Here is a 26,392-nt window from a genome sequence, read left to right on the forward strand (position 1 = left end):
TAAACTTGTCACCATCACACCGATCCAACGTCTACGAACGTTGCATCAATGCAAAAAATGATAGGCCCGCCATAAAAAGATTGATTACAGTGGAAACATTTACAGCCATGTAGGCTACTGTATACGTGGGATGGCGCAACGGATAAGGCGTTGGCTTTCCAATTATGCAAACCTGGTTCGACTCCCGGCTACAACTGGTTGTTGAAAAACACCGCTCACCTCTACCCAGGGTGTAATAAATTGGGTGGGCGTAGTTGCTGAAGTAAAGGCGGCCGAGAGAATGGACCGGCCACTAGGGTGGCTCGTGTTTGAACTTTTTTATTAATTCTCTAGGGGTAGTGGGAAAATGGTGCCCATGAGTGAGAAAACAATCATGACAAAACTTGAGATTCGTAACAAATTGTCTTCAGCCTCCCCATGGGGCCCAAAAATCGAAAAATGGGGTCAAAAACGCAATTTTTTTCAAAAATATTTTTAGTTTGGATAGTTGCAATATTGTTTAGATATATCTAAATAACCGAAAAAAAAAATTAAAGTTTTTTTTTTTTTTTTTTGAACTGAAGTCATTTGAACTATTCCTTCAGCTTCCTCACAGCGTTTGAAAATTTTCATTTTACTGAAAATTTTGCAATTTTGTTTTGTTTGTGGTTACATATAACTACAAACTTGGTCAGTGACGTAAATTCAAATAAAAGACGTCACTTTTTCCTATCAAATTAACCCAATTTCTAACGCAGTTATGTATCATGTAACCACCCACAAAAATGCGAAGTTTTTAGCAAAATGGAAATTTTCAGAAGCTGTGAGCAATCTACCCAAACTAAAAATATTTTTGAAAAAAAATGCGTTTTTGACCCCATTTTTCGATTTTTGGGCCCCATGAGGAGGCTGAACACAATTTTTACGAATCTCAAACTTTGTCATGAGCGTTTTCTCACTCATTGGCACCATTTCCCCACTACCCCAAGAGAATTTAAAAAAAAGTTCAAAAACGAGCCACCCCACTGGCCCCCCTACTCTCATTAGTGCCGAAGGCTTAGTAAGCTTATAATGAGAACCTTATCTTCTCATTCCCCAAAGCTCAGTATCTGAGTAGGCTATGAAACCTTTACTTTTTACTGTATACGTAGGCTATGAATATTGTACCTAAAACCTGCTGTAAGCTATATCCACCAAAGCAGCAGTGGAAGGGGACATTTGGCCATGTGCTTCCCCTCAAAACTGCAAAAACAATCACATACACTTTCTGCATTTTTTGCAAAAGTTTCTTACCCGTTCAATTGCTATTACTTTGGTTGGTAGCTTAAGGAACGCATGACAGCATTGGAATCGCATGGTAGCTTTGGAAACGCATGCTAGCATTGAGATCGCATGGTAGCATTGGGATCACATTGTAGCATTGGAAACGCATGGTAGCATTAGGATGACATGGTAGCATTGGGAACGCATGGTAGCATTGGGAACGCATGATAGTTTTGAAGCGCATGGTAGCATTGGCAACGCATGGTAGCATTGGGATCACATGGTAGCATTGGGAACGCATGGTAGCATTGGCAACGCATGGTAGCGTTGGGATCACATAGGGTATGGTAGCATTGAGATCACCTATGGTAGCATTGGGAACGCATGGTAGCATTGGGATCACATGGTAGCATGATAGCTTTGGAGCGCATGGTAGCATTGGGATCGTATAGTAGCATTGGGAACGCATGGTAGCATTGGGATCGCATGGTAGCATTGGGAACACATGGCAGCTTTGGAACGCATGGTAGCATTGGCAACGCATGGTGGCATTGGGATCACATGGTAGCATTAGAAACGCATGGTAGCTTTGGGAACGCATGGTAGAATTGGAAACGCATGTTAGCTTTGGGAACGCATGGTAGAATTGGGATCACATTGTAGCATTGGAAACGCATGGTAGCGTTGGGATCACATAGGGTATGGTAGCATTGAGATCACCTATGGTAGCATTGGGAACGCATGGTAGCATTGGGATCACATGGTAGCATGATAGCTTTGGAGCGCATGGTAGCATTGGGATGACATGGTAGCATTGGGAACGCATGATAGCATTGGGATCGCATGGTAGCATAGGAATCTAGGGATTGTAGATCATAGGGAAGCGAAACTTCATCCGCTTTTGGCTTATCCGCAACACCTATTTCTAATTTACAAAATCTTTTACTTTTTATGGGTTATATAAGAAGAGTGAAGTTGGTTTTAAAGTAATTTAAGGTTTTTAGCTGAAAGCAAGCCTGCAGTAAAACGTAAGAAAAATGTCAAATTGGCAATTGACCCTTCTAATGTTGAAGGAACAACGGATTTGCGCGTCCCGTAATGTACTGGATTTATTAATATTCAATTAAACACTGAGAATATGTCCTTATAATATTTGTAATGTATTGTATTGAGTTTAAATTTAACCGTTGTTATTGCGTTCATAAACGTAGTTGCACTGATTTTTGGGATTTGGAGAACAAATTTTCGATGAAATCATGGAATGTTGTTTTTGTAGGCAATCCCAAGGGGCGATGATTTCAGTAAATTGTTACGTCACAATAAACTTGAAGCCACCGTGTTTTGCAAGGGCACATGAAATCACCAAAATGTTTTCCAAAATAAAATGTTTTCTCTATATTGTTTCAAACCAAGAAACTTTCCAGTTAATCAATTGCGGTTGATCAATCGCCAGGAGTCGGCTGCATAGCCGAGTGGTGAGAGCCTTGGAACGGCAATCGAAAGGTCGCCGGTTCGACACCGCTTAAGAGCATGCAGCTGTGTCTTTGGCAGGACACTTAAAGGCATGCCTGAAGGTGGACACGAAGATTGGCTTCCTTGCCTTCCCGTCCACTTAATCTAAATCTTCAACCACCAGGTGTAAGCCTGGATACGACAAACAAAAACAAACAATCGCCAGGAGAATGCTACTATGCCGTCAAAAAACGGCATTTATCAATATATTGCCACTCGTAAACACATGAACTTCAAAAACTAAGGCAGTGAAGAAATAATATCTTACATTGACCAACATACACTTAGCAAACATCTTCAGAATCAAGACAACGTCCTTCAATGCAAATGTTGATAACATCTTAGCTAGAAAAACAATGTCAAAAATCTGGCTTCATTTTATAGAAGTAAATTTCAGTTTCTTTCTATGTGTGTTATTTGTTCTTATTTTCAAAAATAAAATTTATTATTCTTATATTATTATTAGGTTCTGTGGCCTATTGAATGATTTCAAGTGACAATGCGGCCCACTTTAATAAAAGGTTGGACATCCCTGATTTAGAGGCTTTAAGCTAATGACACAGGGGCGGTCATCGAGTTCGACGGGGTGAAGTTCCACTTGCTCGTGCCATTAACCAATACACTAGGTACCGCTGAATGTAGAGCAGTCCTTGAAATGCGTTACTCAATAGCGCGAGAGTCAAACTGGCGGTTTTTATGCGTGCGAATCGGGCACTTAAAACCCACAGAATTATTGAGATTCATGTTTTGCTGTGTAATTTACTTTGTAAAAAAACATGCTCAACTTTGCAGGATGGGTAATGTTTACCAGTCAGTTGAAGTCCAGCAGGTTACTGCCGTCTCTAAACGTCATTGAAACAACACGATGGCTTTTACTACGTCATGCCTTCGTGTTATTGGAATAGACTGTAGGGGGTGCTAAATGCATGCAGTGTAATATCAAAAAAATGTCATTTTACTTTTCTGCATTTTTTCGTCTTTCTGCCAGTATCAGCAGTTGTCATATCAATGATTGCTGTTTCGAAGTAGCCTACATGATTTGCTGTTATTGTAATCTCCCAGTCAAGTACGCAAATTGATCCTGAGTAGTTTGTGCGAACTTACTGGTGAGTGCTTTGTTGTAATATTGTTGCTCACCTCTCGCTTCTATGGTGGTTGCTTCTAGCAACCACCATGGCAAAATACGTTCCCACAAATTACTCATATCCAGAGTGGATACAGCAACAGTGGACTTCTAAATAGTAGCATCTGGACTGGAAACTCAGTGGGCAACATGAGGCCAAACAGTTGGTACAACAGTGGGCCAACAGCCAAGTAACTAACCCTGTTGTTGGCCCACTGTTGGCCAACTGTTGTACCAACTGTTTGGCCTCATGTTGCCCACTGAGCTTCCAGTCCAGATGCTACTATTTAGAAGTCTATGCAGCAACCCTTCTTGGCAGACATGAGTGATAGACTAAAGGAGGAGCTGATTGACATGCAGATAAATCAGAGTTGTCAGACAAAATTTCGTCCTTCCGCTTGCTGATTTCTGGTGTGATCAGTTGACAGCATATCCTGCATTGGCACGAGCAGCATTGGAATTGATCGTTCCATTTCCGACTACCTACCTGTGTGAAAAAGCGTTCTCCACCATGCTCCAAATCAAAACAATTGGCCGGAACCGCCTTTAACATTTTTTGCTCCACGATATGAGAGTAACTTTGACCAACACGAAGCCTCGAATAGAGAAATTGGTCACACATAAGTAACAACAGAAATCACATTGTAGCGTAGTTACCCAGCTGAGTAGCTTAAGCATGCTTAAGTTTTTCCATGTTCTTTCACTATTCTCGGGTTTCCCTATTTTATTAGTTATCACCAATGACAACAGTTAGTAGTTTTGAAGAATAAACAAAACGATCAATTTGTACATCGCTTTCCTTTCAATAGTGCAGGCTAAAGTGGCGGAGCCGAAATTTAGACATGCTTTTTGATCACTGGCGGTATATTTTGTATTTTTTTGTCGCCTAACAAACTGTGCTGTTGTTTTAAGAGAGTTAATTCTCTTACATATGGTTATAATTGAATTTATGTTGGTGAATGAAAGTCAAATAGGCTACCAAATTCTGAATCAACTTCGTAACAACTGCACAGTTTGTTAAACAACAAGAGACTTCATCTACAAAATATATAAGGATGAAAGGAAAAGTATATCGGAGCTGTGTGCGGCCTGCAATGCTATATGGTAGCGAGACATGGGTATTGAGAGAGAGTGAACTGGCAATCCTGAGAAGAACGGAAAGGTCAATGGTGAGAGCAATGTGTGGGGTGAAAACGAGAAGGGAAAAAAGGACTGAAGAATTGTTGGATATGCTAGAGAGAGACCATAGACCAACTGGCAAGGACAAATGGAGTAAGATGGTATGGACATGTGATAAGGAGGGAGGAAGGAAGTTTTCTTAGAAAGGCACTAGATCTAAAGGTGGATGGGAAGAGGAAACGCGGTCGTCCAAGAAGAACGTGGAAACAACAAGTGAAGGATGAGTTTAAAAAAGTCGGACTGAAGGAGGAAGATGCAAGGGACAGGGTGAAATGGAGAAAAGGGATTAAGACAATTGCTGCGCGGAAACAATCGGCCACCCCCACTAGTGGGGAACAAACCGACGATGGATTATGATGATGATCGCCAGCGATCTGAAGGCATGTCAAAATTTCGGCCTCTACTAAACTTTCGGTCGGCACTGTAGTAGTCGTATGTCAACGATAGTTAGGGGGTGCTAGACTGTTCAGGCCTGTTTACAGGGGAGCTAGAGTCAGAAAAGGTTAAGAAACGCTGCCTTAGTGTTATTATATCAAAGCAACTGTGCAGTGTGCGTGGAAGTAGTTTCTTATTGTTTATCGATGATAAGTCAAAACGTCAGTCATGGCACGGATCGTGGCAAACGCTTTGGGTGATATCACGCGCGAATCCGGCAGTGAGGGATGAGAATCCCTTATCGAGGATGAAGAGATTGTGATCGTGACCTGCGATGTATTCCAATTGATCCCGGTCCAGTTCTCCCTTGGTGGTGTTCACTGCGACTGCGAATATCTGAAAGATATCAAGTCAATTAGACAGGTAGGCTTTACACTTAACCTGTACTTTAAAATTATGCTCAGTAGGAAGGTTGTGCAATTGACTTAATATGCGGCGTTTGTCAGATATGTATCTCCATGTTCAAGTTGAAATGATCTTCAGACAAATGAATGGCATTGAGAATATCACCATAGGAGGCAAGCACGTATCCAACCCGCGGTGTGCAGATGGCACTGTCCTGTTGACTGAATCAGCAGAAGCTCTTCAAACAATTATACAAAAAAGTAAACAATGGAAAGGAATACAAAATAAAAATTATCACAAAAAAGACGAAAACGATGATTATAACAAGAAAACGCACCAAGTTTAAAATAATATTACTATTGACGGAATGCTGGTCGAACAATTCAAACACTTTACCTATCTGGGTAACACAATAACTGAAAATGGCAGATGCGATACGGAAATATTGAGACGAACAGAAATACCAAGCAAACACATCGTAAAAATGAAAAAAAATTAAGATCAACACTCGAAAACCAGAGATGTACGTATACGCCGCATACTTGCGGCGTAGACGTTTTGTTTACGCTAACGCTTACGGCCACATTTTTTTGGATAGTTTGCGCTTGAGGCTGCGCCGTAAAGTTTTCGCAGTTTTTTAGCGCATAGCGTCAGCGCATACTTTATGTATTTTTTTCGCTACAACACGCCAATACCTTCCAGCGCTGCAGTTGAAAGAATGTTTTCAATGGGCAAAGATGTGATGAAAAACATCCTCTATTTGGAAAAACTGCTGCACAAACCCGGTTGAAATCAAGAAAAAGCTTCCTAACAGACGTTCAGCCACTAACCTCAACAAAAGAAGAAACAAGACTTAAGCAATGGAAACAACAATTCGAAAATGACCCATCATACAGTGAAATGAAGATCCCACCATCAGAGTCCCTCCCCCCAGGAGCAAACGCTCCTTGGGCAAAGTGGAAAACACTAAATCGACTCCGAACCGGTGTTGGACGTACTAAGTCTGCAATGGTGGAGTGGGGCTACGACACGGGCCCTGTTGTATGTATCTGTGGCACCGAGCCCCAAACAGCGGACCACCTTCTTGTTTGCCCTCGGCTTGCCACCCGGTGCAGTAGGTGGGACCTGTCAGTGTACAACTCCGTTGCGGAAGAATGTGTCAATCTGTGGTGTATCAACAAACTTTAGAAGACTCGATAGAAGAAGAATGGGCAAAGACATATTGGAACCAAAACACAGCAAAATGTCAGATGAACACTTTCAGATGCTTGTGTTTCTTTGTGGAAATTCAAAATAAAACTTGTTTGGTTCGAGTGGTTTATACCGTGTGAATGTTTGGCACCTAGCAAACACAATGAGTTTACGCTAGTGTATGCGCTGACGCCGCCAGCTTTTTTTACAAGTTGCGTTGACACATGCGGCGTATTGTTTTTCGAACGTTTGCGTTAACGCTGACGGCGTCAATATTTTTTGTATGAGCGTACATCACTGTCGAAAACGAATTATGAAATGCTGCATCGGGACTATGTTACTTCACAATACAGAAACATGGACAATGGCACCACAAACAATAAAACGACAGGGATTTGAAATGTGGATTTATAGAAAAATGCTTAAATAGTCTACTAACTCTCAGAAAATTTGGAGAAAAAGGCGACTTGATTGATGACAGACTCACGAGGTTAATACAGATAGAACAATGTATTGCTCCACGTAAGTGACAACAGTCAACACAAAATTTAGTGCAAGAAAGATAAGAAATTAGGTTTTGGATTATTTTCGAGCATGGAAATTCCGAAAAATAAAGTCAGTTTTTCAGTATCAAATCCGTTTGTTTTTTTACTGCAGCCATCACACAACGTGTAGCCTAGTGGCTGCAGTAATAAAAAATTGATTTGATAGGACGAAAGGGGAGAAAGGACCTTATTTTCAAACTCAGCGGCCCAAATTTACTCTAAAAATATTTTTCTTTGTTCATGCACCAGAATGTTGGTTTCAAATTGTTGACCTGTGTAATATGTAACCTTCTTTTTAAGATACAAAATTTATTCCCGGCGAGAAACTATTGTCAGCGGGAACGTGATGCATCTCCTTTTAAAACCACTCTACACATGAATCGACTTCTCTTACCAGAACTTCTTGATTCCTGAGCATGTCCGTTTGCTCCTGCACGTTATCCTGAGATGTTCCGTCGGTCAATATGATAAGGACGTTTTTGGCCACCGGACGGTCCCCGTTTCGTTCTTGAAACATTTCCTTCGCTGCATACTTGAGCGCCTGTCCTGTTTTCGTGCCTGCAAAAATAATCGTCAATAATTTTGCTGTTTTCAGCCTATATGGATTATTGTAGTTAGTAGTACCTTTTTCGTACCGGACGAGTTACTGACGAAAATAAAATGAATGAACGAATTTCGTGCAAATATGTTACCAGTGAGCAAGCATCAGACGTATTCGTTTTATTATTATTTGATTCATTGAACCACACAGAATGTAGTTATAAAAGCAAGTAGAAGTTTTATTTAGTATGGTTTTGGTTTGGTTGGATTGAATCTTCATCGTCGGACTGACAAAGCCTTGATTGGTCATTCCTTGTAGTTTCGCATACTTGTAGAGGCTCTTGACGAAGGGCCGGTTACCGAGATTGACAGAGTGAAATTTCTGATTGTAGAAATCTTGCTGCCGGGGAATTATTCCATTCATTAGGTGCCGCTGAAAGGAAAGCAGTTCTGAAATACGTTGCTCAAGCGCACAGCCCGAGAGTCGAACCAGCGCCGCGTGATCTTAAGCCGGGCGCGCAACCACTGAGCTAACGGGGAGAAACAAAAATATTCATTTCCCCAAACATTCAAAACCAGATGCAATTGCTCGGTTAGTTCGCGACGTGGTATGAACATATTCTTGTGGCACTCAGAAACTTGCAATGGTTTCACGCTCTTCATTGTGCACAAGGCCTACAATGCACTAAGAGATAGTTCGACTGGAATAACTTCTAACGACCAGTTATGGATTTTTGTGAGACGGTACTCCATGAAGTAGTCAAAATTATAGAAAGCAATTACCAAGGAAAGTGAACCCACATCTGCTGCCATATATTTCTGTCTGCAATTACAAATGTATTTCACCTCGGCCATCATAAGGAATCTTTCCAATTTGATCTATCAAAGCTTTCCTCCCACGTGACTTGGCGAAGTTGAATGGAATCGTGCTTTCTTCATCGACCTTGCGGTTGTACCGGAAAGCAGCTATGCAGGTTCCATTGTCGGCGATGTCGTAGAAGCTAAAAGAAGAAGGATTAAAACTTTGTCGCATCTGCGTTGATTCCAAAATACTCTTCAGCGGTGGCTAGAAATCAAGATATCAAGAAAATAAAAAATGCTACTGCACTTATCCAGGTAGCCTACCCAAAAATGAACCTGGAACTGCCAAACAAAACACAGTCGATATCACATAACTATCAGAACATTATAGCAACGTCCAACCAGCACACAGTCAATATGACATAACCATCAGAACATTATAGCAACGTCCAACCAGCACACAGTCGATATGACATAACCATCAGAACATTGTAGCAACATCCAACCAGCACACAGTCGATATGACATAACCATCAGAACATTATAGCAACGTCCAACCAGCACACAGTCGATATGACATAACCATCAGAACATTATAGCAACGTCCAACCAGCACACAGTCGATATGACATAACCATCAAAACATTGTAACAACGTCCAACCAGCACACAGTCGATATGACATAACCATCAGAACATTGTAGCAACATCTAACCAGCACACAGTCGATATGACATAACCATCAGAACATTATAGCAACGTCCAACCAGCACACAGTCGATATGACATAACCATTAGAACATTATAGCAACGCCCATTTCAATGATGATAAAATGTATCGCACATATCAAGAACGATATAACTGCAGAAGTAAAAAAAAGGAAGTGGGCACGTTTTATATCACCCCTCACCGGATTAACAACTCAGCAAATTGGTTGCAGCGATGGAGGCCTACGTGAAAATAATGCAAATCTGTTGTTGTCAAACTACATACGTCGTCATGGAAACATACCAAACCGAACACAATAAGAAAGAGCGTCACCTGGTGATTCTCTGAACGAGTCCCACCATCAAGTCCCAACTATCGTCTCCGACTGATGATGAAGAGTCTAATGCGAAGAGCAAGTCCATATAAGGATTATCAGAACACGGCGCTGAAATTCAATAACTAAGTTAACTTTCACAACATGCTGTGAATAGAGGTAACCCAGACAACAAAATTTTGATTTTAACATTGATTCGACGTCTGAACACGTTGAATCAATGTAAAAATGACAGATTTTGTCATTTGGAAAAGGATAAAACATTTGCTTCCTCTGTTTTCAGTCACATCAGTTTTTATGCTCCATAGGATACATTGCAAAGTTTTATAGTAGCCCACTGGATGCAGTATACCTACTGGAAGCAATGGAACGGATTTTACTGTCATTTTTCTTCAATGGAACATTTCATTCAAGTCTCGAAGCAGTCTAATTAGGTTGTGATATAATCTTCCCAATGTTGCCGGATGATAGCAGATAAAGGAGAAAAGCATCACAAAAGTTGATGTTGCCGTTCGGCAACACTGGGAAGGAAAGGGGTCAACAAACTAACAAAACCAACACCAACATACACTTAATACACACAGCAAAATACCGACAATCTTGGAGACTTTTTATTCAAGAGGCGTAGTCAATGCTTGGAATCAAGTATGACTACAAAGAAGAAGACTGAACGCAATGAAACGAGTTTACTGTCATTCTTCTCCAATAGAACATTTCATTTAAAAAAATTCTTTGACTAACGTGACACGTGACACGGAAAACAGCTGGTCTAACAATCCAGGTGGTCTAGCAAATATCATTAATAACCTACATTTTCTTACCAGCACAACAAGGCTGAGAACGACTCCACGATTGGTCAGCCAAACAAGTGACTGTTGTTGTCATAAACGGGTGAAGAGCGTACTTTGGTTCGCACGAGAAATCACAAGTGGATTGATATTCAAACTGGCTGGAGCATTCCCAAGCCCCGTGTTCCATGGGTGACAAGTCGTTGCAAAGTAACTCTGCAAACACACAACAGCAACTTCGAAATACGCAACTAAACTTTGAAACTGTATTTTTTGTAGAAAAAAAAACATTATTTCAACTTTGGTAAGGAAGTGAAACCACTCACTCTTGCATGTTGGTGTAGAACTTGACCAAGTTATTCCTCGAAGAAGATCATACACGCAAGATGTCGTTGGAGAGCCGCTTAAGTCAAATCCTGCACCGCATGAGAAGTTGCAAGTCGAACCCAAAAAATGTTTGTCACTGCATACAACTGTACCATCTTTTAGGTCATCAAGAACTGGGCAGTACTCTTCGAACAAAATATTAGCGAAAAATGAAGTTGCTATCCTTTCCGATGATAAGTAATGAAGACGATATATATATTCCAACTCAGAGCTCGTAGGTTGTAGGTACCTTTGTACGAATGACAGGTTCAAGTGACGTAACTTTTATAACCCTCCGTCTACTACCATAAAATAAACGCACTTTAATCGTGTGATTGCTCTTTAAATTTAAGTGATGTCACATTGAAACTTTGTGACTAACCAGAAGTTAAACTTATTGTACCCAAGTTACATTTGTGTAAAATTTCAACAGGTCAAAAATTATTTGTGATATCCTTACAAAGTAATAGCCTACAAGCATAAGTTCTAATTAGCACGAATAAACTTTGTACAATGTGTAAATTGTGTATGTTTAATGAACAAACTTTATTAACTTTAGGCCACAACTGTGATCATTTAAGAAATAATACTGAAGAGATCTTTAATAGTTTAGCAAATCTTACCAAAATCTCAATAGGCCAAAAATTGTTTTTAAAATCTTACAAACTAAAACATTTTAGATGAATACGATGAGTTTCCATGCAGTTAATTTGCTTCTACACAATCTACAGCAGAATCTTGATAATCAAAACATGTTGAAAAATTTGGCCAAAGTTTTATTAAACTTTTCCAAATCCTCTAGAAATAGAAAAGTTTGGGGGTGCGGTCGCACTCTCTACATCCCCTTTGCTTTCCGACCAAATTAGAAAACAACAGAAATGTAACTATCAGAAAATACAGAGGAGAACATACCTTCCAATAGGTCCTCTCTTTTTTAAATTGGGTAATTTTAAATAAATGTAAACAACAGAACAACATAATTAAAAACTTCATCAAATTACCTTTGCACTCAGGTATCCCGCTCCCCCATCGAGTACCCCTGTCCCTCTCATCAATGCACGATGTCTCAGTGGCTCCAACTAGCTTATAGCCAGAATTACAAACAAACCGGCAGGTGGAGCCCAAAAAGTTTTCATTGCTACAAACCATTACACCAAATCGGAATCGTTTGATCTCACCACAAATTTCTGAAATCGTTTAAAATAGTTCATCAAATAGCGCGCATTGTGTGAGCCGCGAAAATATCAACGACAACTCTATACAATGTACACTTGATTTGTCTCTCAAAAAAGACAGCTTGAGTAGTTTAGAGATGCAGTCACAGTTGATAAAGGGGAGATTGAAACTTTCACAAAACAAGGTTAATGCAATTCAGAGCATTATGAGTTGCATTGTAATTGTAAATGCAATTCAGAGCATTATGAGTTGCATTGTAATTGTAAATGCAATTCAGAGCATTATGAGTTGCATTGTAATTGTAAATGCAATTCAGAGCATTATGAGTTGCATTGTAATTGTAAATGCAATTCAGAGCATTATGAGTTGCATTGTAATTGTAACATAAAACAATAATGATGTTGCTTTTACTTCATAAATTTGTAAAGAAAAAACTTCTATTTCGTTACCTGCTGAAAGTTTAGGCAAATTACGTTGCTTTGTGACGATATATTGCTGATGACTGCAAGGATACAAATGTGGTTGCCATGCTGATTTAAACATTTTAAGACTCACTCTTGCACACCGGGGACTTTCCCATCCAAACTGCGTCATTTCCTTCTTCAACACACGTCATAATGTGGCTTCCAGTTAACTTGAAGTCGTCATCGCAGTTGAAGCTGCAACTTGCCCCAATATGATGTCCCTCGAGGCACTCAACGTGTCCGTGTTCGAGTGGAGATATTGCTTCACACATCGCTACATAAAACGTGCAGGTGAATTCACGTCGTATATTTGCAAACGTACTTTGATGAATTAGTTGTAATTCTAATGTTGGAAAGGAGTGTTCTATCTGTTTTTGTTTTATTTTTTGCTATTTGTTTTTTGAGTTTTGCGGCCTTTCTAACTACTCACATATTGCCTACTACATGATTTTCCATTCAAGCATGTTTTAAACCTTTCAAGGTTTTGCCACCTTTTTCCGTTCGTTTACGTGCTGGTAGGTTTACATCGATTTTTGTAGTTAGTATCTTTTTCGTCCCGGACGCGTTAATGACGGAAAATAAAATGATTGATTGATGATTGTCTGATTGTGTACGTTTGAATCCCATCCTTTGTGCCGTATGTGTGTCGAGCCATTACCAAAAATCTACGTTTGAAGAAACCTTCTTCTACTTTGTAATGTGAAACAATCTTTGTTTATCTTTGTTTCCTTTTCTCTCGGCCATGAAGTAGTGTGGCCTCTGCGGTCGCTAGCTGGTAGTAGGATAGTTGTCAAAAAAAATGCTGTATGGGCCAATCTAACAAGGTGTTTGTAAGTAGCCCTTTTTTTTGTTACAATTTGTGTAAAAAATGTTTGGATTTAAAACAATCGTCTTCTTATTGTTCGTACGAGCTTCTGGGGCCAAGGGTTTATCTTGTTACCACCCCAGATTTACGATGTTTCCGGACTACACTGGAAGGCTTCTAGAAAGCATTCAGGTTTTGGTTCATCGTTCAAAACGCGCAGACCTTTCACTTCGTTCGGTGGTTTGAAGATGGCACAATAAACAATAAGTTTTTGCCTACAGTTGCCAAAAATATTGACTCACGTTGACAAACAGGAGGTCCACCGTCCCACAATGCATGATCGAGATGCAATTGGTTGCACGTGATTTTGTCTCGACCAATCAGGTGATACCGTTCCAAGCAAGAGAACACGCATCGCGAATTCAGCGCGTTACCTCGATCACATGTCATCAAACCGTTCGAAAGTTTTCCAAGCTCTAAACACGTTTTTGCTGGAAAGAAATATTCTTGTTAAATAGTTTTGTGTAGATTGGAGTGGCTTTATAGTCATAGAATTGCCAAGTTACTGACTTGGCTTTAATTTAATTCTATATTTAACGTTTGCCAGATCATGATTCGTATAATCCGCATTAAAAAAGTCATGTTAGTTTTTAATGCACTATGTAGGCTACTTTAGTTGTATAGGCTAGTTAGATTTTAAGTTTCCTTTTTGTATGATATGTAAACATTGAGACTATCATTTTTGTACATACTGCAAAGTGCAACTTTATGAACTCCGTCTCGTATTTCATCAACATATAATTTAATTCAATACATATAGAAAGTATGAAACAAAAAAAGGTTAGCCTATAATATGCCGCAATTGAATATTTCTACGGCAATAAAGCCTGTCTTTTGTAGCCTGTCCCACAAAACCCAACCCTAAAATATTTGGGTTAGGGTATTGCTAACCCTATCAGGAGCTTAAAATCATGCTTTTAAGTTTTAATCTCAATTGAAGTTTTGTATTGAACCGGCTAATGGAGAGGGAGAAAATTATTGTAATTGTCTTTTTAAGCTCGAGGCAAAAATGGATACAAATAAAAAATAAACGTTTCCTCAGAAATTTGAAGAGCTATCATCCGAACGACACATCTGCAAGGCACAATGAACAAATTCAGACGCCCCACCATCCTGCAGCTCAACATACTGTAGAAGGCTACATAACAAGCAAGATTAAAGTTGTGGAGCAGCTTGCCCATACCAACCGGGCACTCGCCATCCTTCTCCAGGAGACCCACTGCACCTCTGCAGATAGGCTAGCTATTCTCAACTACACGCTAGCCGGGTCTATCTTAAGCAGGAAGCATGTCATTGCCATGTTTGTACATAAGAGCCTGAAATAGACTTCAGACCTTCTGCTTGGTTGAAGAATATACATTATACAATCGTTAATAATATGGTCTGTTTCTCAGCACCACATTCACATAAAAAGGAAGATGCCGTTATATAGGAAGATGCCGTTATCAAAGTTGTGGAGCAGTTTTCCCATACCAACCGGGCACTCGTTATCCTCCTTCAAGTGACCCACGGCGCCTGCGTAGATAGGCTAGCTACTCCCAACTACACCCTAGCCCCATCTACCCTAATCAGGAAGCACGGCAAACGTCATTGTAACGTTTGTGCATGAGAGCCTGAAGTAGACTTCAGACCTTCTGCTTGGTTGAAGATGGTACATTCATTATTGATGTGGTCTGTGGTATGTTTGTCAGCACCACATTCACATGAAGAGGAAGATGCCATTATCCATTGACATGGCTGAGCGGAAAATCTCATAGTTTCTTAGTCAAAAGAGCTAACGAAAAAATATTTTTATTCTTACCAACACAAACTGGAAGCTCCGGTTCCCATGTCAACGTATTATTTCGTTGTGTGCACGTGATAAGTGATTGGCCAATCATACGTTGAGTTGGGTGACACAGGAAAGTACATGTTGATCCATTGAATTTATCATCACTGCACTCCACCATGCGGAAAGAATCTTTTGGGATTCCAGGACACTTTGGGGCAGCTAACGTCAATTCAATCAACAAAAAGTTAAACAACAATTTAGATTGAAACGAGAAAAATCAATGGTTGAAAATTAACTGAAGGATTTGTGCTGAGAACGCACAGCAGTTTTCATAGTTCGTATCGTCTCTGATATAAATATGTGAAGATCACAATCGTGTGGATCTTTTCAACCAAGAATGTTTGTACCTTTGCAAAATGACGTTGGAAATGTCCAGTGTGGCTTCTTGGGTTTGTTTAGTGAACAAGTAGTTGTTTTCGTTCCAGAGAGATTGTATCCACTCTTGCATGAAAACTTGCACACAGATCCAATTCTATCTCCGTTCCTGCACTCCAGTCCTCCATTATCCGGAGCTTGCAGAAGGCCACATCGAAGTGGAGCCGCAGTTTCTGCAACGAAATGTTGTGTTCGAAAAATCCTGATTTAGAGTGAACCTCCAATAACTGAAATTAAACATATAAGATCACAATCTGCATTGAAAGTTAAAGTCATACAACATTATATATTGTTGCAAGAAAGACATAAAGTTCAATTTTCTTTCTGTATCCAGACACGGGTTCCCCTTAGACAAACGAGCCCCATCGCAACTGGCCGATTCTATCTTTCAGACCAGTCTTGGTTTCACAAATACATAGAATCGTCTCAAACATGTAACAAATCTTCCTATCCCAGACCAGCTTCATAGGCTTGTGGAACACCACTCGACCTCATTCTCTCACGTCAACACAGCTCGTTTCAATGTGCGCTGCACTCGACTGCCCCCGACGAAAATAAATCTGTTGTTCATATATAGGGACTTGAGGTCCCGTGATGACCGCAGTTCGAACGATGCGAGTATGTTAAACCGAACTGTTGGGATATGATCACGTCACTATAGCCCATTGTTCAACAAGATGCCCATTTTTCAACAAGATGTTTATAAAAAGGCTCTCAGTGTCACTAGCAGAGCCTGCAACATATAAAAGTAAGAATTCGATTCATCATCTTCATGACAAAAAGCTGAAACATAAATCGATGAAAGTGCAACACTTTATCAACGTTGCAAAATTGTAATACAACACTCAAACTATGTTCCAGCTAAGAAAGACAATCGAAGCGCACAAAAGGTATAAAATTAACTTCCTCAAACTTGTTAAAAAAGTAAATACGACTTATTTTTCATCTTAACGATATATTAGGCTACCATGTGAACACATTACTCTGCTCGCCTAGCCTACAGTTTTAATATGACGTTTATCTTTCCGCTTGATAAAAACGCTGCAAAAGCTTTACATTCATAAAAGCAATAAAGGCATCGTCATGCATCACTGCGTTTCAGTGAATCAATGTTGAAAATGTTTTTACTTTCAAGACAATTTGGCTAAAACCGTTCCGACTGGGCCAACCACAGTAGAGAAATATTTCGTTGATCATATGCCTGTGGGTGCGACTGAAAGATTGCTGGCAGACAACGAGAGTTGCCGACAATAAACATAACAACAGTCATCAATAGATATATTTCTTGCAGCGAATCGCAATTACTCGTTGTACTAGTTCACAATCATCAATAGAGCTATTCATCCCTACACAACTTCGTTTGTGACGTCACATATATAAGTTGGAAAAGCTTTCCATCACCTGGCGCTGTCTTAAATCTTAACGATCCTGTCCCACACAAAAGACGAAGTACACTATACTATCCATATTAGTATTTTTTCTTTCATGTGGCAGTATCGTTAATTACTATATTATAATATATTATCTGTATTACAATAATAGCAACAAACAAAATGCCACAAAGCAAACTCTACAGAATTGTTTGTAGTTGTGCAAGTTATCGCAAAGTAAGATGACGATTTGGAAATGTCATTGAATGTTTGTGTTTCGCCAGAAAATGTTTATTTACATGAAGGCTCTATCGCGTCTTTTCACATCGAAAACGTTCAGTATCTGTGTCTTTCAATCACTTCATACAATGATGTCATGAGAAGAAGGTTTGCCAAGCGAGAACCTGTGGACTTGTAACCTCGCGTAGATTGTTATTCAGATTTAAAAAAAGTAAAGGATCCACTGCTATAAATCCTTGCTACCTGATTTCCAATTTCTTTGAATTTTGTAGCAAAACGCCTCAATATTTACGAGAAAACACATATAGTTTAACATATATTTAGATTTGAATTGAAAAATCAAAATGTTGGAAACATTTGGTTACTGCGGATGATGTTTAACACTAGAAAGACCACATGCATGTTTGCGCCATAAATTAGTCATGGCCATCTTAGTTTTATAATAAAAAAATGCTGTAATTTGTCCATTGCAATTATTTGAACTATGTTTGTGGAGGCTTGTTAGCACAAGATTTTCAACAATTGAAATATATACATTGTTTCAGCTATTTGTTTCAGCAGTCTATTATTTCTAGCTTATAAAAAGAGGCAAGTGGCAAAGATCGTTTTGCGATGAAACATGTTTTGAATTTGCGACACGTATGATAGGCCAGGGCTAATTGCGTTTGTACTGCTGTAGCTAACACGACGAATTTTATTGTCCTTCAACTAGGACTTCATGAATAACCTGAGCATCTGCGGTTGAAAAATCTCCACGGTTTTTTAATGCTATTAGCAGAAGACCGTCTTATTGTTACCCTGTAATCTGTAGGAAGTGTTTGCGAAAATTTTTCACCACAAAGAATTGAAATCTTCTGGGCAGATCTTGAACATTTGTGCCTTGTTGTGAAGTAAGAAATGTAAAGTAGTTTATTTTGATAGCGTTTATATTAAAAGCTTTTCAAAAAGAAAATTAATATTATTATCACATTTTTAAAAAATCTGCAGTTTATTTTTGGTTTGATCGAATCAATGCTTTGAGCGTCCGAGAGTGGACTAAATTACGGTCTGCTTAACATTTCCCACAAATCATCTACCTTCCTCTACGTATCACGTCTACGTCATACAACGAAACCACAGCCCACGACACCGATCGAACATATTGCAATAAATATGTGACACAACAAGTTGTTCTATGGTGAAAAAATGAAGAATACAGTACATTTTAGAATTGAATTTGTTTCATTTGTTCAAGGTGTCACGGTATTACAAATACCTTCTTGTTTGACACACCGCCATCCCAGCCATACAATGACGATAGAAATAAATTCGAAACAAAATCTCGCCATAATCCAACATCTGGTGAGGAGATCCTTGCACAGGTGGTTGCTTTGGCAAATAGCGATTAAAATTGGCCCAACAGTAATCTACTTTGGCAATTCTGTGGTTTAAACTTCTCTCCGTTGCAGTACATGCAGCATTTACATATTAATGTAGCCTGGTGTATGCGCGCAAAGCAATTGAAGACTTTGTTATGCGAATGATAGCGTGGCTAAACCTTAAAAATGTTCAATCTTAGTGGTTTTGGCAAACTATATTTGTATGAAGATTATTACGTTTCCCAAGTAGGAAAGAATCTCACAAATGGGTCTCGCGGTATTGGTTAAGCCTCACCGCGATTGTGTCGTCATGACTCTTACAATCGCTGCATCAACTTTCATAGATTGTTGACAAGTGTCACAGATGACGTCACAATGCATTCAAATAAGATTTGAGTTGATCGGCGTTGCGGGTGTTGAAAAGTTTTGTGGATTAAAATTTATCATGAATTGTCCCAATCACAGGGCAAACACCTCACTGCTGGAGAGGTGGTAGGCTACTCAGCTGTCTCAAGTGAAATCATGAAAAGACAAAGAACAAACGTTAACAGAATATGACTAAACGCCTATGCCACATTGCACCAGAATAAAGTAAAAAAAATTAAAAGCAAATTCAAATAAAAAAATTCAAAGAAAATGAAAGGGTGTACCAGCAAACATCTATAGGATTGGCCCATGATACAAGAGAAGGATCCCCAGAGGATACAAACTGATATGAATGAATCAACAAGTGAATAAAAAAATAACAGTTAACCTCTCTAAGAGGTTAACTCCTCTCTGAGAGGTTAACTGTTATTTTTTTATTCACTTGTTGATTCAAATAAAAAACTTTGCAAGCAGTTAGTTACTTCAATACAGAGAGGACTTTTGCACGGGAAATAAAAAAATAACAAGTGAAAAGAGGTTGATTGGAATGTCACACGAAGCATGAAGTACAATGCGCAATACGTCTTCGCAATGACAATTACCAAGTGACATTCGACATCCACAAATCGCGCGATGAGCCGCGATATAGAGCTTGTCCGTTTCTTCAACTAAGTTTAATAATAAGGAAGTGATAGAAAAGATTTTGTAACAAGAATATGCACTCACTGATGCACACAGGAAGCTGATTGGTCCATTTCCCACGTGATGAATTTTTTCTGTCCAATAAGCATGTAGAAGAATATTTTCCTTTCATGATGTATCCATTACGACATTTGAAGCTGAAAACAATTGAAAGATTTTATCGCACAAAGCTATAAACAGAAAGCAGAAATCAATATATTCAATGTTCAAGCTATTGAATGGTATTGAATTTAATGTTCAGTTCACCAATGTATGACGTAGCCGAAGTAACAAATGATCGTGTTACATCGCAGCCTCGGGTATTGAATGCTCTTCCGTGCTATTGTGAGGTATTTAAGTCATACATTAGTCAAACGGAGTGACAAACGCCAGGGAAGGTTTCTGGGACGGCAAATCATTCTCGGACTTGTACATAATTACAGTAATATAATTATAGTACTTCATAAACACACTGAATATAATTCACCAGAAGCGCGATAGTTCAATTTTAATTTTCTCTTAACTTATTTTTAAAATCTTCAAAATTTAAATGAGATGTTGTAAACTGGGGACCTGAAAACTTTTCAGGGGAGTTCAGATAAAGCATTTTATGGGATATTGTTGAATTGTTAAAGTGATCAAACTGCAAATATTTAAGTGAAGAAAGTTAAAGTGAACAGTTGAATTAAATCTTTATTGAAAGGAGAATAACATTTTACCTCGATTATTGCCAAACAATCACCTCGTAACAAAAATAAGGCAATAATGAAGCAAGGTCTTGCTCTAAATGTTTTCAAATCTTTGTGAATATTTTATCCTGATTTTGCTGTAGGAGAAAGGTAAGTCGACCTGGGGTTATAGATGGCGATGTAAGATAAGAAAAGATTAAAAATAAGAACAGCCCCAAGCCAACTTGACAATTTATAGCTTTCAAAGTGAGATTTTGGTTGCACTATTTGAACAATGCCGTTATTCAAGTCTGAAGAGCGCGTAACTAACGTGTTTTGTAAACTCTAAGATGATATTCGTAGCGATGATGCACGACGTCGCCTTTTCAATTATATCCCTTACCATTTCGTGTATACGTCACAATGATTCCTGATGACGTCTAATGTTACAAGCTCCAACATGACACAACAATTACCAAACTTGCGGCCTTTACAGTATAATGAAGCACAATTGGAAAGCTTTGTTACTTCACAATGCGGTTGCCTTTAACCTTTCATTGTTGATTGCAACTAATAATGTAAACTGATGTTGTGTCAACTATAGAAAATTTTCAGCAAAACCGGGTTGTTTGATATCATCATAATGCAAAAGATTATATCGCAAATTCCGCGACTGCTTTATTATGATATTCAGGCGAGAACAATTTAACCCTTTGAAGGTTGGGGGGGGGCTGTCAATTCAACTTTTTTGTATCAACAGTTGTATCTCTAAAACCACTGAGGCTGCGACTACGAGATTTCTTGACTTTTCCTAACTTTTATTCACCTCTATTGAGCTGAAATTTTGAGCGAATAAAGGTTATAAATTGAGAGATATAAGGCATTTCTCAGCACATCCTCTGAAATATTTCATATTCTATTGTTCAAAATTTTCCCACCAGCTGGATGAAAGCAATTAATTTGGCCCATGTCTCGTTAATCAAATGATTTAAATTGAGATTATGTAAAAAAAATTTAATCACAACCTTGCAATCCATGTTTTTCATTACTCTATCAAAAAATACCAAATAATTCAAACGTCATAAGTCACATCAACATTTCAACGTATATAAGCAGTTCTAAAATTTACATAGTTTTAATTTTTGGATATGCTCTGCGTGAATAGTTTTACAAAGTGAATTCCAAATTTTGAAACCGTGCCTTAAAAAATAACAGAGATATCACTCCTAAAGCATAAGAAAAATCGACAGCCCCCCCCCAAACTGAGCAAGACTCCAGGAGCCCAACCGCCTAAGGGTTAAACAATCACGATTTATGGTAAAAGTTTCTCAATCATGCTCTGAAACCATACACATCTAAGTAGAAAGACTCGTATCTCGTCATCTCGGCTTTTCAAACTTGGATCTCAAAATTGTGTTAACAATTGTTTAACTGTGACGGATCAATAAACCAAATTAACAATGCTTGGTTGTGACAACATTTCAATAAGATAAAATGATTTTGTGTGCATTAGAAAAAAGAATAATGAATTGAATTAATGCATTCGTTTCCGCCAATATCAGGCCAGCCAGATTAAATAACTCAACGGGCCGATTTGGCCCGCGGACCATAGTTTGCCCATGTCTGGTTTAGCCACTGCAATAGTTTGTTGAAAATTGATGGTGTAACTACGGTAGAAGTTTTTGCCACGAGGTGGGCTAGCATAGTTGAAAACACGTTTGTGGAATGTTTTATGCAAATGTATTTCTGATGAAATTAAATCACCTATTGAATACTGATATTGCTTTTGTGAGGCGAGTATTGAAACGAAAGGCTTCCAACGTAGGCTACGTCATGAGACGAAGTCATACGTGACGTTTTCAGCAAGAACCGCAACCGGACAGTCAGAAGCCTGAGCATGTGAAATCCAGTCAAAGTGATTGCTCACATCCAAACTGTGGTTCTTTACAATGGAGAAAAGCGAAGCGCTGAGGTTACACATACAAAACATTTTATTTAACAAACTTATCCAATTACAGTGAAAATTTGAAAGAAGTCTTTGTATTTTATGACTGAACTTTATTGTGCTCCACAACGATTATCACTTTTGGAACATGCAGAAAACAAGCAAATGCATCAGAGTGATTTAACTGCAAGTTTATGTTATCCATGACTAGTGGTAAACATTGTTCAACCAGATGCCAAATTTTTGTGTCATCGCTACATCGCATAGCGCAGCATACATCGAGCTGTAGTGTACAATAATCACCTGCATTTACTATTGATGTTGTTTCTCCTGGAACAGGACGCTCGACCATGCTTTATGACGGCATACAGAGGGCGACACTTCACAGGTTCGCAAGTTGGGGGATTTCCTGACCACAGCCCATTCCTTCCTAAATTTTTAAAAGTTCAATTTGAAGCTAACGAGACTTTCAAAACCTTAAGACCACGCATTGGCACAATTATTGTACAGAGACTAGCATCTCTCCATATTGATTGTCTAAGGCAGGGGTGGGCAACCTTTTTAACACAAGGGCAAGTTAGGAAGATGTAATGCTTACAGGAGGGCAACACATCAAACAAACACTAATTCATATTTTCAGCAATGGAGTTTATCTTATTGAAATTTTGTACAAGAATGTCATCCTCCTGCAATGAATTCACTTCAAGCTGGATTTCTACAGGCGCAAAACTTATTTCACAGGTACAGGGGGTGAAAAGACAATCATATCACTTCTTAAGCTTCGAAATTGTGTAAATCGAAATGAATATTTATTATCCTTAATTTAAATAGCCTTATTTGGGGAAAAATAGCTGAAAGAAGATGAACGGACGCACAAAAAATGGAAAAGGACCGCACGTTGCCCACCCTTGGTCTAAGGCTTCTCACTGAGAAGGAAACAACACAAAATTCCACTGCAAGCACAAGCAAATAGTCAAAGAAACAAGCTGGCAATAAATTATTTTCATATTGGATTTAATGGTTTTAAATATTTATCCTCGAAATGACAAGCCTTGATTGGTTACTCCTGTAGTTTGATAGCGCCGCTTGATCTTGAGTCGGGCTCGTAACTACTGAGCTAACGGGGCGGACTTCTATATTCACGAAAGCTAAATATGAAGTCAATGAACTGTTGTCAAGAAAGTAAAAGAAAAATCAAAACAGTCCAAAAACTATATCAAGGTTAGGTTCAACTGTGATTCCAAGCAATAATTTTTACCACGTCTTGTAATTTTATAGTTACCGCTTTTTTCCTTGATTTAACCTCTTGGACACATTTCAGACACGTTTTAATTCAGGTTAAAAATGTCACTAAAACGCTTTTTCCGATAATTATCTTGTTTTAGGTAACTTTTCCACCAATGTTTGGTAAGGTGTGGATAGTACAGATCATCATAAACCAAAAATACAGTGGTCATGGCTGTTACAAGTGATTGTAATGTCGTCTCTGGTGGTAAATAAACCAAACTTTTCTACTTATTGTCTTTTGCTGTAACCACTGCTTTACTCCATATGGATATGTGTTTGGAAGAATTATTTTGAAATGTTTCAAAAGATTCAAACTATTCCAACGACGTGAGACACTGAGACAGTTTCTTATGCCGGATCACCATCTCTTGTATCACAAATCTAGAACTAAGACACAAAGGAAGTAGGCAAGTCTCAAAGCAAGTCCTAAGTTTGTAAGATTCTTTCATTTTGTGATGACGGACTGAACAAAAATTTAATTATGAATCAAAACCTTTACTCAACATCCAGTAGGCATCTGGGTTGCATGGACATAGGAGACAAGTGAAATCATGTACAGCAAGCAACCTGGTGCTTTGAATGTATCCAACCAAGACCTAGCAATACATTTCCATTGGAAATAGTTTTGTTTGGGTAGAGAAGAAACAGATGCTCACTCAACATAATGAGGAAAGTTGCGCCATCTTGTGTTGTTATCTGTTGTATGAGGTTGGATTGCATCATTAAACAAAATGCACTGTTGGTCACAAAGCCCAATGTTGTAGTTGTGTGAAGTTGCAGACAATTGATTTCACGTTTCCCATTCGTCTGACCTCTGACTCTGATGATGACGGAGTTATGAGTAAGTAACGGAAGCCGATTACAGCACAGATATCTCTTCATTAAAGTTTAAATGCAAACAAAAATATGTTAAAAGAACTCACGACATTTCACGGTTGACCTTCCTTCGGTGATGACGTGACTTCTCAGACATCTGAAGTAACAAACACTACCTTCCCGGTTGGTGTCGCTGCAGCGCACATTTCCGTTTCTGATAGAAGTTAGCGGAGGGATACAAAACCCGGGTCGGTAATCTGTGATTTAAAAGTTTGGTCGATATTATTGAAACTTGATTCTTGAGATCTGGACAGTTTGCACAATTATTTCAAATGAGTTTTTTTTTTTAAATCAAAAGTGACCTCTTCTATTCGCGGTTCTTCTGTTGAAGCGGCAACTTCTGCTTCCTCTGTTGCATCGATCATTCGAACAGCAACAATAACAAACTCCATTAGGAGGAGGTGGACCATTTTGGCAAGATCTCTGAGAACATATTTTAAGTTGATGGAAAACCAGGAGTGCAAACTCCTCAAGATACTTATTTGCATGGTCATTAAAACAAGCTGGAAACATAACAAACAACCCATAAATCAATATTCGTTCTCATCATGGATGCAAAAAGTCCCCCACGCGTTGACGCTTATGATATAATTTGAATAAAATCTGATAATGCATCGAGAATTATTCGAGATTCACACCGAACATTCAAAATTGTCTTTCGCATGCAAAAATGTCGCACGAAAAACTGCGCATGTTTGTTTCTTTTTACCATTCACACCAAAAAATGTTTGTTTAAATTACTGGGTAGTTCAATTAATTTTTTAATTTATTGTTTTTAGAACAGTTTCCCTTGACAAAATCTTGCTTTGGAAAGACAAATTGTGTTTTGTCACAACGCAGTTCGGTGTTTTCACAAGCATATACTTCATCATTATCGAAGAGACTTTTAATGTTATTTTGAGTAATAAGTTAAATGACATTTACGAACAAAAGCTCATGCAATGATTTATTATCTCAATTTTCTGATTACCAAGTTCATATTGTTTCTGCAGGCTCTGGCTTGCTTGCATCCTTTTGAAATTAATTGCCTCCTGGACGTTGATATGCTTCTGATCTCCGTTTTGCACATGGTCTGAATGATGGAATGTGTTACTACGTTTCATGTCTAACTCTGCTAACCAAGCTAACAGAGTCTGCATCAAAGGCTGCGTTAACGATAAAGTTTCAAAAACAAGAGTCAGAAGAAAATTTCAACCAAAAGTTTGAATTTTCCAAATCTAAGTTTCAATAAAACTTTTTTTACTTTTGTATTTTTGTATTGCACAATATTTTAACTTGGTCAGAAAACACTTTTTTTGTCTTCCATCATCGGCAAGTGTCGAACCAAGATCTTGTTATTGCCAAGCACTGAATCTAGTTTTAAAATAAATGAGAATGAACCATGTGACAGAATGGATGCTGCGCCTGGTTCCAATGATACGACTTCTTGATGCGCAATAAGCAGAACAATCATCAACAGGACATACGTCATAAAACAAAGAGCTGCACATTTAGTTGGCGGCACCCATAAACTGATTCCCATTTATGATGTATCCGTTACAATAAATTGAATTAAGTCAATTTGAAATGTTCACCATAACAGGATGTTTGACACATCTCAACAAAAACCCGATTTTGTGGCTTCATAATTAGCGTCGTGTCCTTTGCTTTCATCTGATTGTGGTTAAACAAAGCAACTTTTTCAGTAATGTTTCTTATAAGAAAATATTGAAAAGCAGAAAAAAATACAGGAAACACATGTGTCTCACATTGTCGCCAGAACATCTTTCCAGGATTCCCAT

At 38.6% G+C, this 26,392-nt stretch overlaps 1 protein-coding gene across 2 annotated transcripts; it reads right to left on the reverse strand.

Annotated features, from left to right (window-relative positions):
- Positions 1-2,916: 2,916 nt before the first annotated feature.
- On the reverse strand, positions 2,917-25,677 carry LOC145774650 (P-selectin-like). 2 transcript variants are annotated; one of them, XR_014290028.1, is made up of 17 exons: positions 25,582-25,677; positions 24,914-25,034; positions 24,659-24,808; positions 22,752-22,878; positions 19,881-19,993; positions 15,793-15,993; positions 15,416-15,604; positions 13,857-14,045; positions 12,841-13,023; positions 12,111-12,296; positions 11,070-11,255; positions 10,777-10,959; positions 9,955-10,066; positions 8,959-9,113; positions 7,967-8,130; positions 5,574-5,827; positions 2,917-3,640 (listed from the first exon to the last, which is right to left on the reverse strand). XR_014290028.1 is itself a non-coding variant. In XM_082585951.1 (16 exons), the coding sequence occupies exons 1-16, from the start codon at positions 25,588-25,590 to the stop codon at positions 5,654-5,656; spliced, it is 2,442 nt and encodes an 813-aa protein (XP_082442077.1). In that variant the 5' UTR covers positions 25,591-25,677; the 3' UTR covers positions 4,459-5,653. The 2 variants fall into 2 exon arrangements, 1 of the variants encoding a protein (XP_082442077.1); XM_082585951.1 differs by lacking the exon at positions 2,917-3,640 and having other exon boundaries at positions 4,459-5,827.
- Positions 25,678-26,392: the final 715 nt, after the last annotated feature.

Source organism: Aplidium turbinatum, chromosome 1 (assembly GCF_918807975.1).
Source record: "Aplidium turbinatum chromosome 1, kaAplTurb1.1, whole genome shotgun sequence".
Classification (NCBI taxonomy): Eukaryota; Metazoa; Chordata; class Ascidiacea; order Aplousobranchia; family Polyclinidae; genus Aplidium; species Aplidium turbinatum.

Bases quoted from the DNA above. Each gene is read 5' to 3' on its own strand.
- LOC145774650 (XM_082585951.1), bottom strand. The intron at 13,024-13,856 runs GTGAGTCAATAT...CGTTTTATGTAG, and splicing joins TGGACCTCCTGTTTGTCAAC to CGATGTGTGAAGCAATATCT. The intron at 10,960-11,069 runs GTGAGTGGTTTC...GTGTGTTTGCAG, and splicing joins TTCTACACCAACATGCAAGA to AGTTACTTTGCAACGACTTG.